General features: G+C 37.5%; 1 protein-coding gene across 4 annotated transcripts in view; it reads left to right on the forward strand.

Annotated features, from left to right (window-relative positions):
• Positions 1-14,268, forward strand: part of LOC131034044 (uncharacterized) — a 279,391-nt gene that overhangs the window by 153,937 nt on the left and 111,186 nt on the right. For all 4 annotated transcript variants that reach the window (XM_059216829.1, XM_059216828.1, XM_059216831.1 and 1 more), the window contains one exon: positions 2,116-2,235. In XM_059216829.1, coding sequence (XP_059072812.1) covers positions 2,116-2,235 — 120 coding nt within the window. The remainder of the gene's footprint in view (positions 1-2,115; positions 2,236-14,268) is intronic.

Raw genomic sequence — 14,268 nt, forward strand, 5'->3', positions numbered from 1 at the left:
TTCTTCAGTTACTCCTGTCGCCTTGGCAAACAGAAAGCAAGGGAACTTTCTGCCTCCTGTCGCTCGAGTGACAGGAATTTATTTTGAAAGGGGGCTTTAATTGCTTGGGTGTTGTGCTCTTCAAACCCGACAGTCCTACTTGTCTGTTTGCATCGACAGTTAGACAGTTGATTGGATGGAAGTCTAACGTTCCAGGGAGGATTCGAAAGAGCACGAGTTAGTTCACCGTTGGAAAACGAAAGCGATTGGTAAACTATATGAAGGAGGCCGATAATTAGAGGAACGGTTGGACAGTGGAAAAAAGCACAGAAGCCTGCACAGAGGAAACGTTGGTTGAAGGGAATAAATGAATTGTCCTAGTTGTTTGTAAAAGACGATTGCTAAATGTGGCCAATGTATTGATGGGAAAACCCTCTGTCTTTAAAAGGACATAACTGAGAACAATTGTTGTTTGCCTGTCACAAACTAAATTGGAGTTTTTGAATTGAATTCTTCCTGTCTCTCTCAATGTGTTGAAATTGCAGAGTATTTGTTTGTTCTTAATTTTGGGTAAAATAAGTCTGTTCTGAATTTCTTGTTCTAATTATTGGTCTGCAATAAGAAAGTTTGATCCAATTGTGTTTGGAAGGTGAATTTGGTTTTAGTGACCAGTGAGGCCTGCCATCAGCAATCAACCTTCTTCACTATAGGATTGAAGAAGATTATCAGCATAATTCCATTGTCAAATCAGACACAGCTTGCATAGCATTATTGCTATAAGTCAAGAAGGAGATTTGAAGCATATAGCCCACAATTGCCATATCAGAAAGAGCAGGAATCTCTCACTAATTCTGCAGATTAAAACATCTAACTTACAACATATTCTACACTATTATATCAGAGATAGCAGAGTTGCAGACCAGAGATCCCCTTGCACAACATCATCAAACATATTAGGAAGAACAAAGATAATCCATCTATACATAACATTGATTGCATTAGTGTGTATGATCATTTTGCATAAACCTAATTGTCAAATCAGGGATAGCAGTGATATTGATTTTATATCATCATATTACAAGTGGAGATGTTTACTCCCGAAGGGAACGTGCTTGATTATGCAGAGTAAACAAAATACAGAAACAGAAACTTACCAGAAATGATACCAATTAACAGTACTCAACACTACATATGGTAGAAAGATATATTCTTTATTATCAAGTGTAATGTGTACAACCATATATATTTCCCGATACAACAATGAGAGTATATACAGTGCCTGATGGTTGGCTAAGCCTGCCAACCGTCAGCAACTGCCACAACCTCTCGGGAATAACTAATTACACTGCCAAGTATACTAACAAAACATTATTTATCATTAAGGCAATTTTGCCAACTACAGGAGATCATTGTGAATCAAATCATTCTTGCATTGATAATCATTATTTATAAGCATTATTATAGAATTTATAGAAAGAAGTCTCTTGCAATTGATTTTGCAAGTTAATTGTCCCAAATTTTCAAGTTATAACAAATGGGAACATTACAGTGGTATCAGAGCATTGCATTTTGTGGTTATATTGCATTGCGCCTAAAACGGGACATTACATGTATTTATCAAATTGATATGCAAGATAAATGTGCTGGAGGGGGGTTTGTTGTTTGATCATATATGTTTTCATAATATATAGGTATACATGACAGTCATATAAATCAATATTGGTGAACTCTTGCATTGGTCCAAACCAAGATTTTGGAGTGTGCTGGGTTGGGTGAAGTAGATGTCACTATAAAAACCAACTAGTTTGATCCCAGGAAGGCTGAGAGCCATAGTGTACAAGAAGTTTTTAATATTACATATATATACTTGTACCAGGAAAAAGAAATTATTATACAAGTGTATTGGAACCCCAAAGCCATACCAGGGAAAAAAAATTAACATACAAGTGTAGCAATGCATATCCTAGATGTTTCCTCCATAAAGGCATACAGTTATATTTTTAATTTCAGAGTGCTACTGGAAGCTATGGCAGATTTTCTTTGGTTTCCACATTAGGAATGGAACAAAGCTTTTCTTTATGTTTGTTTTACATTGAGTTGCCAGCTGACACCTTATTTAATTTTTGTCAATCATAGTATGGATATATGGCACCAGAGCAATTCCAAAATCGTGCTACTTTACAGACCGACTTATATGGACTCGGGTGTACTATTCTATATATTCTCTCAGGGCGTAGTCCTTCAAGTTTTCCTCAGGTCTGTTGGAGCTCCTCATTCTATATTTTATATGCATCAATAAATGTGCCAAATTTGTATAGATTTTCATAATAATCTTCTAATGGAAAATAATTATTTGGTGTATTTGATTTGAATTTGTAATGGAGAAAAAATTAATTAAAGCTTTGAAATTATATTCTCGTTGTTTAATTCTAAAAAAGTTTGAGCTAAACAAATCTCTTGCAAGATATTCTAAAATATAACTTACATGGATTGCAGATTTAACATTTTTTTTTTATAGAATAATTGAATTTAGGCTAGGAAACATAGAGTAGTGATGCTTATCAATTCTGCAGATGGATTTTCATCCAAAGAAACGCTTTATTGCTTTTATGACAAATATTGCAGTGAACTGATGAAACTTTTTCTGTCCTCACATAATGGGACCACCATCTGGTATCAATTTCTTTCCTAGTTAAAGATTCTGCATTATGAATTGAGCCCTTTAATGTTTTCCTTATTTACTGGCAAGCTAAGCGTCATAGTTTAGGCTTCAAATTTCCATGTGAGGAAAAACATGATTAAGTAAAACTAGAACCTTGGTTTGACTGATATTTAGGAAATCGATTGATCAAATTGGTTTAAGGTCAGAATCAGAGGTAAAATGTTCTTTTACTTTGATTGGTGACGGAATCTGGAGGAATGTGAAGATGCAGTAACTTGCGTAAACAATACTACCAAATAATATATAACTTAATGATTGTATATATCAATACTTTTGCATTTATGATAGTTTAATGGTTTATTTACTTTGCACAATCATAGATATGTGTTGAGTAACTGTTGAGTGTCTCAAATAATTGGAACTGGAAGATTTATGTCCAGTCCATTTCCAATCATTTAATAATTTGAATTAGATCATTAACTCATTTCATCTTTTTTTAAGGATTCTTTTTCTTTATCAATACATAATATTTTGTTATACAATCGTTGCCATGCACTCTTAAATATTGTTCAATACATACTTCTGCCTCAGGAGTGATTTCAACATGAACATCTTACATTACAATTAGATTGAAATGTCTACACAACCTCTTACACTAACACTATGGTGAATCTTAAGAAGTTAAAATACTTAACATTGGCAGATAAAGGTTTGTCATTCAAATTTATCAAAAAGCAGTGTTTTACTTTTAAAATAAAGTATTAAGTGTAATATTACAAAACGACCAGAAATTTTAGTTAAAAATATACGAGCCTAAACCAATGCTTAACTTGTCAACACCATACTTACTATATTTTGTTATGGTGCATGGACCTTAAGACCATTGGATAATCTGTCCTCCATTGTATCACACATTTTAAGAGCTCTCCAACAATTGATGATGATCCTATGTTCATTATGGGCTATGGTAGTGTTACCTATTTTTCACTTCTAGTTGAAAAATAGGTTAAGTTATGCTTGTTTTTACAAAATGGAACAAAGTACATATTACTTCTGCTATATTGCATTCCGACTGCACTAAGGAAGAGTAAGCTAAATATTACATTTCAATGCTTCTAGTTCATAGCAGCAAAAGAGAGAGACATCTCATCTAAAAAAGGAAGTACTTTTATTATTTTCAAACGCATGTGTCTCACACAGAGCCGTGAGACTAGCTATACACAACTGGTGTAGAAAAGAAATACATAGGCATGTATGCATGAGTATAAAGGAAAAGAGAGCATGTTGAGAGTGGAACCAGTCATTGCCTGAATTACTGGTATGGTTGGAGTAGCCTTGATGTCGTCTTTGTCTTGCTGCTTCGTCCTTGTCTGCATTTGCCTTCCTTCTGGTATCTGCAAAAGAGTTAAATATACAATGAGTTAGAACATTTCGTTCTAAGCAATAGCTGATTACATTCCTAACATGTATACTAACGCATGCATGTATATATAGTCCTGTTGTGACCATTTCACACATTGCCGCATTAAAATGGGGACCCCCTCTTTTTGCTCGGTTTTGCCTGTTCTTCTCTCTGCTTTTAGGGTTTTGGGTAAGTGAGCGAGTCATCTGGACTAGGGTTAAGCCTTAGGGTTTCCATTTTGACATTTTCAAGCCGGAGTCCAATCCAATTTTGAAGAATTATTGAGCATCCTCGCGTAGGTTGCAATTTTGAAATAGGGTGAATCTGTCAGGCTGTCAGATGAGTCTGTCTGGGTCCAGTCGGAATTTTGAAAGTAAGTCCAAATTTTACCTAAGTGTTAATGATGGAATTATGAGATTTTGTCCGGGTGAATTTTTGACCAAATTTTGGAAATTTTGATAATTGATCCCTGGCCTTGGAGATAACCTAATTTTGCCTTGTGAAGTGACTGAGAGCCTAAATTCTTGATATTTTGGCCTATAGAGGTAAAATCGCTCCTGTCCCTCTCTCAAGGACTAGGGCGAAATTGGTATTTTTATGCATCTTGGTTATTAACTTGTTTCATTTGTCTTGTGCAGGGTCGCCAGGAGATGCAGTTGAACATAAATTGGAAGATTTTGAGGACTTTTTGAACTCAAAAATGGCAAGTTTTTCAAGGTTTAAGGTCAAATCGCTCCTGTCCCTCTCCCAGGGACCAGGGCGAAATGGCTTACTTAGGGCATTTTTGGTCTTAGTTGATCAAATTAAAGCATCAAGAATGAAAAGTTGAACATTTGGCCTTAAGGACAAAAATCTCTCCTATCCCTCACTGAAGGACCGGAGCTTGTTTCTCAAAATTGCACTGTCTTTGCAGGACCAAGATAATTTTTGGATTGGAAGAGATCAAGGAGGACATGTTTTGTCCATTGAATATAACTTGAAGTAATTTGCAAACAAGGAAACATGCTAAGATGGCAAAATCGCTCCTGTCCCTCACTGAAGGACCAGAGCTAGAAATCCAAGATCGCCTTATCCTTGCAAGATTTGAATGATTTCGTGAATTGAGAAGAACAAGGAAGGTACATTTTACTCATTGAATATAACTTGAAAGTGCCACCATGGAGAAAATCGACCCAAGAAGTCAAGTTCGCTCCTGTCCCTCTGTCAAGGACCAGGGCGAAATATACATTATCTAGCATTCCCTTCCGAATTTGGTTAAGTCCAGGCCAAAGGGCATGATGGTAAAGATGTTTGGAATGCCTCAAAAAGGAACGAAGTTGCAAATAACCCAAAAACTTGATGAAATTGCTCAAGGCGCTCCTGTCCCTCTCCCAGGGACCAGAGCGATTTTCTTAAAGGACAAGTTTTTGGCGAAGGTGAAGTGAATTTTAAGTTTGAGGCAAATAAAAGAAGGCGTAACCACTCTATTGAAGATAATTTTGAAGATTGCAAAGAGCAAGTGAAACCTATTTTGTCCTAGGCGCTCCTGTCCCTCTCCAAGGGACCAGAGCGATTTCCTCATAAGGCAAATTTCCCACAAAGTTAGAACAAGTTCCATGTTAGAGATGAGTGGGGGAAGCATAATGAATCCATTAAAGATAGTTTTAAACGTTGGCAAAGAATGATTGAGCCTATAATTGCCAAATCGCTCCTGTCCCTCTCCCAGGGACCAGGGCGAAATATAGATTATCAAGACTTCCCTTCCAAGTTTGATCGGATCCAAGCCAAGGCACAAGGTGGCGAGGATGTTGGAGGTGCTTCGAGGGAAAGTGAAGTTACAAAGACCACGAAAGTGATGAGAAGTGGCCAAGGCGCTCCTGTCCCTCTCCAAGGGACTAGAGCGAAATATGCAAGTATGTCTAATTTTGAGGTGTCACTTTCGTTTCATACATTCAAGATGGAGTAAGCAATAACATTTTACGCCTTGAAGACAATTTGATATCAATATGATTAAGGATTTGCGCCATGGACTAAAAGTTCGCTCCTGTCCTTCACTGGAGGACTAGGGCGATTTCTATTAAACTAGCCATTTCCTTCAAAAAACTACGTCAAGGCAAGGTTACACAAGATCGAAGATGTCTTTAGGAAGATGGTGAACAAGGAGCTAACGTCGAAAGTCAACAATTTTGAGCTCAAATACAAAGTTCGCTCCTGTCCCTCACCAAGGGACCAGGGCGAAAATCACTTGAATATCGAGTTTGCTTTACAAAAGATGAGTTAAACATGCGCAAGACAAACAAGGATGATCATTCCTTACTTCGCAAATTGATTTGATGATTTAAAAGATAAAGACCAAGGAAGAAAAGCAAAAATCGCTCCTGTCCTTCAGTCAAGGACCAGGGCGATAATGGTTCTAAGAGGCACTCATTCAAAAAATTGAATAGATTCAACTCCAAGTTATGAATGAAAATGCCAGTTTGGACGTAAAAGAAGTGACTTTGAACGTGAAAACCAATCCAAAATGCTTAAGGCGCTCTTGTCCCTCTCCCAGGGACCAGAGCGATATTGGTTAATGTCCCAAATTCCTCCCATGATTAGGCGCCAACACATTTTTTGAATTACATTAAGTGCTAATTTCGATAAATTTTGAAATATTTAATTAAATTGGCATTTAAAAATAGTGCATGAGGCATTTAATAATTGATTTAGCCTTTTAAAAAATCGAAACTATTAATTACAAAGGCGTTTAAATTAATTAATTATTAAATTAAATAAAAAGAGAGTGCTTGGGTTCTATTTTAATGTTTATTTCCAAAAGTCGGCCTCCTTTTTATTTAAATTTTGTTTATTTTCGCCTTATTTTCAAAAGTCGGCCTATGGGAGAGTGTAGAGGTAAGCGCTTATATAAGAAGGGGTACCTTGAAGCATTTTAAATCATCATTTAATCATTGTTACATGCGATTTTGGAGAACAAACAAGGAGAAGTGCAAAATTTCCATCCAAGGAGGAGTGCGAATTGTGTTAGAGTGGAGCGAATTTGCCCTCAAGGTGGTGAAGTTAATAAAGGAGACGCATTTGCTAGAGGAGGACCACGTTGAAGACTCCAATCTTCATTTTGCCTAGGCAAATTTCCTTAATTTTGTGTCTTTTGTTAGAGTTAGCTCTCAAAGTGAGGTATGGCGAAGTCCCCCTTGTTCAATTTTTTTAATTTTAAAATCGTCCTAGTCTCAGTCTTGAATTTTGAATTTTGAAATTTTGAACTTCCAATAGCTCAATCGTATTTAGGAGATAATAACTCAAAGTCTTATTATGAAGTTTCCTAAATTCAATCTTTAATCTAATCTATATTTCTACATTGCAAAATCCATTACTTATTATGAAATGTTGTGTAGGTGTTACGATGGCAACTCCGAAGGCAGGAGCATCCACCAGTCGTCCAACTCTCATGAAGGAAGATCAAAAGAATGAAGAATTGGAGACCAAGATCGTGTCGAAGTGGAGCAACATTGGAGATACCAACTTAGGAAACTTCAATACGAAGAAGTTTCGAGAGGTCCCTTACATTGGCAAGCCATCACTTGTCGCCAGGAGGATAATTGAAAGTGGCATCATTAAGGCAGCCGGCTTCCCTCCAGCAATCCAGTGCCATGAGTTGATGATCGAGTGTGCTCGCCATTATGATCCACAGTCCAGATCGATCGTGTCCAAGGAAGGAAACACTTTGGCTTACCTTTCAGAGGAGGCTATAAGTGAGGCTTTCCATCTTCCAAAGCACAGAGATATGATTTATAAGAGCCTAGAAGGAGCCAGATCCATGTACGAAGATGATCCAGACACTTGCCTAAGCATCATCAATAAGAACTGGTTACTCAAGAGTCGTCCTCGCCTGAGCAAGATTCCAAACACACCACATAGGATCGACTTCCAGGAGGAGTACAGAGATTTGATAACACTACTCAACCGAGTCACAGGGGCTCCTCAAGCCTTCTATTTTGAGAAGTGGATGTTCTACTTCATCCAAGTGATAGTTCAGGGAAAAGGAACAATTCATTGGGCTAGAATGATTAGCCATTACTTGGACGTATAGTTAAGGAGATTGAAGGCTACCAAGTCCTTCCACATGAGTTCGTACATCATATATGCCTTGATCAGGAGCTTTGAATATGTAGGACTACCTCACAGAGGAGTGATTGGAAGAGGACCCGGGGAGGTCAGAGTTTGTGATTCTTATGTTCACTTGCATCATCCCCCAGGAAGTGACTACAAGTTAGTCAATGATACCTTCACAATGAACATCACTAGGACATTGTAGGGCGGAATTCACAATCGGCTATCTCAGGATGCACAAGAGCTTGTAAAGAGGTATGGTGCTTGGTTCATCCAATTTTAGAAATTCACATATATTAGAGTTCATGGATGTCCTTCACCTCCATACATGTTGCCGAGATATCCGACAGACAGAATAGTGTTACTCGAGGTAACTAGACAGTTGGCAGCTTATGCGAGGGCATTCAGACACAGACATGGAAATGGAGTTCCTGTGCCTATCATATTAGGGAATTCAGTTGAGGTATGTCCTAATGCTCTAGCCATGGATGATGCAGAGAAGGAGTTAGCTTTATATTCATTTTCATTCTTTGCCTTGAGAGAGAGCTTTGATCCTTATGGGTATATAGAGGAGACAGTCGGTAGAAAATACAAGCATGAGTTTCAGATAGAAGACTTTGTGATGAATCTCTCAGATGATCTTGAAGTAAAAAGAAAGATGCATTCTAGATTGCCTTTAGACTTCATCACGAAATGCAAGATTTACAGAGTGGCCGACCAAGCTCAGGACAATGGCAGACATCTCCAATCATCTTATGATCGAGAAAGCAAATTAGTGAGGCTAGATTGGAATGAACCCGAGATTGTGGATCTAGATGCTTTGATGGCTCCAGTTTTGTCTTGTACTCGCAGATGGGTTGATGTACAACATCAAAAGTTGAGAGAGCAGGGCATATCTATGACTTTTACTTTGGAGGAAAGACCAGCTGAAGGAGGAGCAAGTGTAAGTGAAGGTAATCCTAATCCCAGAAGCACAAGCGAAGGCAACCTTCGAAGCGTGAGGGCAATCCTCATCCGAGAGGCTCGAAGAGGAAAGAGAGACCTGAGAAAAGAGAGTCCTCCAAGAAGAAGCAAGAGGCCAACCGAGATCGTTCATCTGGCACATCTTCTCGATGAGAGAAGAGGACGCTTGAAATGGAGGAGTCTATGGAATCAATGGTACAGAACCATAAACAGGAAGAAGGACAGGCACCTCAAAGATCACCAAGTCGATCTCTCCAAGTTAATGAGCTACATGAAGACAAGAATGATAACGAAGTGACATCTCCTCTCAGAGAAGAAGAAACATTGCCTAAGGAGATACAAGTTAAAGAAACAAGATCTGCCATCCCAGATTGGTTAAAGGAGAGACTAACAAGGGTGATTGTGATCGAGGACGAAGACAATGTGATTGATTTAGAGAGCCTTGTTGGAAATTCTCAGGAAGTGACAGAAAAGAGGAAGGCTACTAAGATGTCCAAGATGATCAGAGATGAGACAGGATCCAAGAAATTGCAGATAGCTACACCGGCAGTGGACAAGTATGAAGGTGAGATCCTCGCAGAGGAATATGATGTAGAGACATTTGAGCTTGGTCCGCTCACAGCCGAGCAGACACTGGATGAGGCCACCGATTCGTTTGAGGCACTAAAAGACAAGCTTAGGGAAGAAATGGAGAAAAATAGAAAGCTTGAGAGAGAGGTCGGTGCATGGAGAGGCTACTTTAGCCATCTCAATCAGCCTTTGGGATGTCAGGATCCAGCAGTATCACCCGTGCAGGCACTTCCCCTTGAATCAGTTGGTGAGGCAGAGAGAGTCAGGAGTTTGGTCCAGCTTATGAGCTCTTGGATTGACAAATCCCATACAGTTGCTATTGAATTTGCAACAAGAATGATGCAGACCATTCACCGAGCTATCCAGGTTCTTGAGATCATCCACAACCTAATGATAACGGTAGCCGCCTTTGCTCATACTAAAGATGTTATCATTCCTGTCCTGCAATTAATAAGACAAACATCAAGGAAGGTCCTAGCACAAGAAAAGATAATGGATGGGGGATCTCATAGTTTACTTCAGTGGTCAACCTTACTCCAGATGAAGGAAGTTCTCTTCGAGGACATCAGTACTAAATGCCATCATGTTGAGGAGGTTATCCATCCGATCCAGGACAGAGTGTTTGAGGTATTATGTACTATTCTTGGCAGGAGGATCGAAGTTGAGACAGATGTAGATTTACAAGAATTGGAAGAAAGGGTCAAGGTCATCTTTTGCAAAGATGCAAATATTATCTCAGATGAGCAACGAGACCAGATGTTTGCTACCATGCTCCTGATTGAGAAGACCAAAGAACTTGAACCTGAATGGGATGCTGCTCTCCACAAGGCTTTCGATCAGGTCATCCACTTGGAAGAACGAATGAGGAATCTTCCCGAGATTCCAATTGCTGAGATCGAAGGAATCGTGTCCAGATTCATTGCATATGCTAAAAAGGAGCATTGGAAAGGGAATAAGATTCTAGAAGAAAGGTTGTTATAGATGACATGGCACTTTAATTGTCATTGGTCTATGTCTCCTAGATTTTTTGTGCCAAATTTAATATTTGGCTATGCATTTAATTTTGTTCAATAAAAAGGGGACTATTTGTAATAAACCCTAATTAGGGTTTAGGTGTCATAATCTTGGCCATTGATCTTCTTTTGATTTGGACCGTTCATTGTAATTGAGGATGCTATATATACCCTCACTTCTTTTCATTTTGTAATTAGAAATTAGAGAAATAGAGAATTAGAGAGAGATTAGAGATTAGCAATTAGATAAGAGCAAGTTACTTTGTAGCAAGATTGAGCTTTGAAGAAGGAATTTCAAACAATTGTTGTTTATGATGGCTTTCAGATCAATAAAATATTGAAGTTATGGTGTTTTATTGCCATTCTTGTGGTTATCTTCATGGTTGTTTACTTTCTTGAATCATTCTCGGTCAAAGTAGTTTTTTTTAAGTTTGAAGGACAAAGTGTTGGGTTTGATCTTTGGTGAGATTCACTTTCCAAACCACTAGCTTCTTGTTGATTGTAGGAACGCCTTGTGTGGTCAACTGGAGAAACTTGAATCACCTAAACCTTCAATCGTCATTGAACTTTGGATATGTACCTTTATGGTAGTGTCTATGATCCTTGATGAATTGAAAGATCATTTGTTACCTTAGAAGATCGCATCAATTTCAGTTGAGTTGTTATTTTATGGCAATATTGAAGTTGGTAGAATCTTACCAAGTCCTGTCCACATTAAGTCATTCTTAGGATTAGACTAGAATTAATCTCTTGCAAGCCCTTCTCTTTTGATCTTTTTTGAGAATTTGTTAGTTTAGGAAATTCTATTTCGGAAACGTAAGGCCCCTTGATGAAACAACAATCACAACGACCACTGGTGCTTATCCACACGTAGAGACCCTACATAAAAGAACATTGGAGTCATCCTGATTGATCCTTTTTTGCGATATCTTCAGCAATCAGAGACTTTATTCAAGAGAGGATAAGGTACCCTTGGGTATTTTATTCTGTGTATGATTGTGTACAAAATACACGTCAACAAGTCCCTACATGCATCAGGTGCATATAGTCAGCATCACAGAAGAATCTCAAAAAGAAAAATGTCAAATAAGAGGAAATCAAGAAAATCATCATACATAGGCATATTATTTCTAACATGTTTGCTCCATGTGCAGGACTAGGAAAATATGGCTTACTGATCGTAAACTTCATGAATGAGTGGGGGTAAATGAGGCTCCCACAAGGGTTGAGCCCAGCTCATATGAAAACAACAACAATGTCCCATACAATCAAGTTATATCAGAGCTGATGACAGAGAAAGAGTGACAAAATGCAAGTATGCAATCACATGATCAGCCAATAAGCATGAATGAAGGCTGCCCTTTCTAAAGGACATGGACAAGGTATTTACGCATGATAATGAGATATACAGTGCATATTTGGGACTGTCCATAAAGGGCCTAAGAGGGCATTCAATATTACAGTTTCAAAAGACTAATAGTAGTTATGCAACCCTTGAGACAACAAGCGGTCATATGCAGCTCCAAAATAATGATGACATTAATACCTTTGTTGCAGCATGAAATCATAATTCCATATATGAGAAGAGCAAAGAGCATTCACCAAACTTATACATATTATGGGCAAATCTGAAGTATTAGGAAGCATACAAAAGAAAATTTGCAGATTTGTAGCAGTCATATGTAGCTATAGCGACATGAAGACTGTTTAATATAGCCATAGAAGGTCTTTTAATAACATTAAAGATGATTACAGCAGGTGACAATGATAAGAGTTAGTTCTTTGTGGAAGAAAGGTGCATAGTCAAATGCTTTCATCGCAACTCCAAATTACAGAGCAATCTTTGTATCAGATATGCAGTCATATGAATGATTTTAAGCTTCCAATACAGTCACAGCAACTTCAAAGATACTATGAGCAGCATTAAGGAGGATAGAGAGGTTAAAATCAGTCATAAGCAGACATGAATCATAATAGCTAAGGTCCCATACATTCGTTTATGCCATTAGAGAGACTTTTATGGTTTTCTCAAACTCATAAGTGTAGTCACGACATGAAAAACGAAAGAATGCTGGTATGTCGTGAGCTATGGTTGCCCAATCAATGCATAAGACAAGGCAAATCTAAAGTACAGAACAAAAGAAAAAAAGAAAGACTTCTAGTTTACAAATCACTATCAGAATCAAGTATGATGATTAAAGTCTTCAAAAAATCAACCAATTTTTAGTCACAAGCCCAGATTCATTGAGCAGATACAGCCACATGAAAAGGCATCCAATGGTACACAAGCAATAGAGCAAAAGACTACCAATGTATAGAACCGAACGATGCCACAGCCACAAAAGAAACGAGTGCATTCAAAATGAAAGGAGATTATCAATTTCAGCCTATTCATGTCTTGACCTTCAAGATCTTTCATAAACTTTCATTAAAACCCCCAAATGTTCTTGTGCAATCAAAAACGTGCAAGTAGGAAGCAGTTCGTGTTATGCATAGAGGGATAAAATCGTAGAAAAAAGCTTACCTGTGACAGCATATAGAATGGCAGATTTTTTGCACTTCAAATGCCACAAAAAAGGAGAAGAAATCTGCTAGTCGTTGCCATAAAGCTTCATAAAAACCTACGAACTCCCCCATGGCGGCCAAAGAAAATCATGCTAGTAGCAAGAGAGCCCTAGCTTCACGCCACAACAGAAGGTGGTAATCTCGGGTGCCAAAAGGATGCGAAGAGGTTCGCAGTTTTGGCTTCCAGCACTGTTAAAGCATGGCGGCCAGAAGAAATGAACACACAGAAAGTCACCTATGGCGGTGCTCAACGCCCATTTACAGCAGGTTGCAGATCAAATGTCGCCCAAACCCTAGCACAACGGCGCCCAGAAGTTTCCAGCAAAGGAAAAGATTGATAGTTGAATGAATGAAATGAAGACTTTAGGGTTTTCTTTTCCCTATATCCTCATTGTTGCCTTAAGGCATTTTTGCCTTTGGTTTGTTTTTATTTCTTTTTCAAATACCACGTGAAAGCCTAAGGTCATGTTTTAGTTTCCCTTTGTTAAACATTTATTAAGCGATTCATAAATTTCACTTAATAAATTTTTTTCAATATAAATATTTATTAAGTGATATTTATGAATCACTTAATAATTTTTTTCTTTCATGAGGACATTAGAGCATAAGTCAAATTAATCAAAAATATAATATATATTAATTAAAGTATTTTTAAAATTTATTTTTTAATTAAATATTTATTTTATTTCATCTTTATATTTAAAAATCAAAATAATAATAAATGAAATAATAAAATATTTTGTTAAAGTGATATAAGTCACTTTATTAAATCGTTTTATTATTATTTCATTTATTACCATTTTTGCCTTTAAACATGAACATGAAATAAAACAAAGATTTCAATTAAATATTAAATTTAAAAAAATCACTTTATGAGATGTATATTTTATTTTTGATAAGGTCAAAAAAATGAGATATTTTTTGCATTAATAAAGGCTTGCAGGCTTGTCAGGGATATTTTGGAGCCATTTATGATGCATTTAGGAGCTTTTATGGCAGAGCATGGGGTGTCTTGAGTTTTTGTTCAA

Source organism: Cryptomeria japonica, chromosome 2 (assembly GCF_030272615.1).
Source record: "Cryptomeria japonica chromosome 2, Sugi_1.0, whole genome shotgun sequence".
Lineage (NCBI taxonomy): Eukaryota > Viridiplantae > Streptophyta > Pinopsida > Cupressales > Cupressaceae > Cryptomeria > Cryptomeria japonica.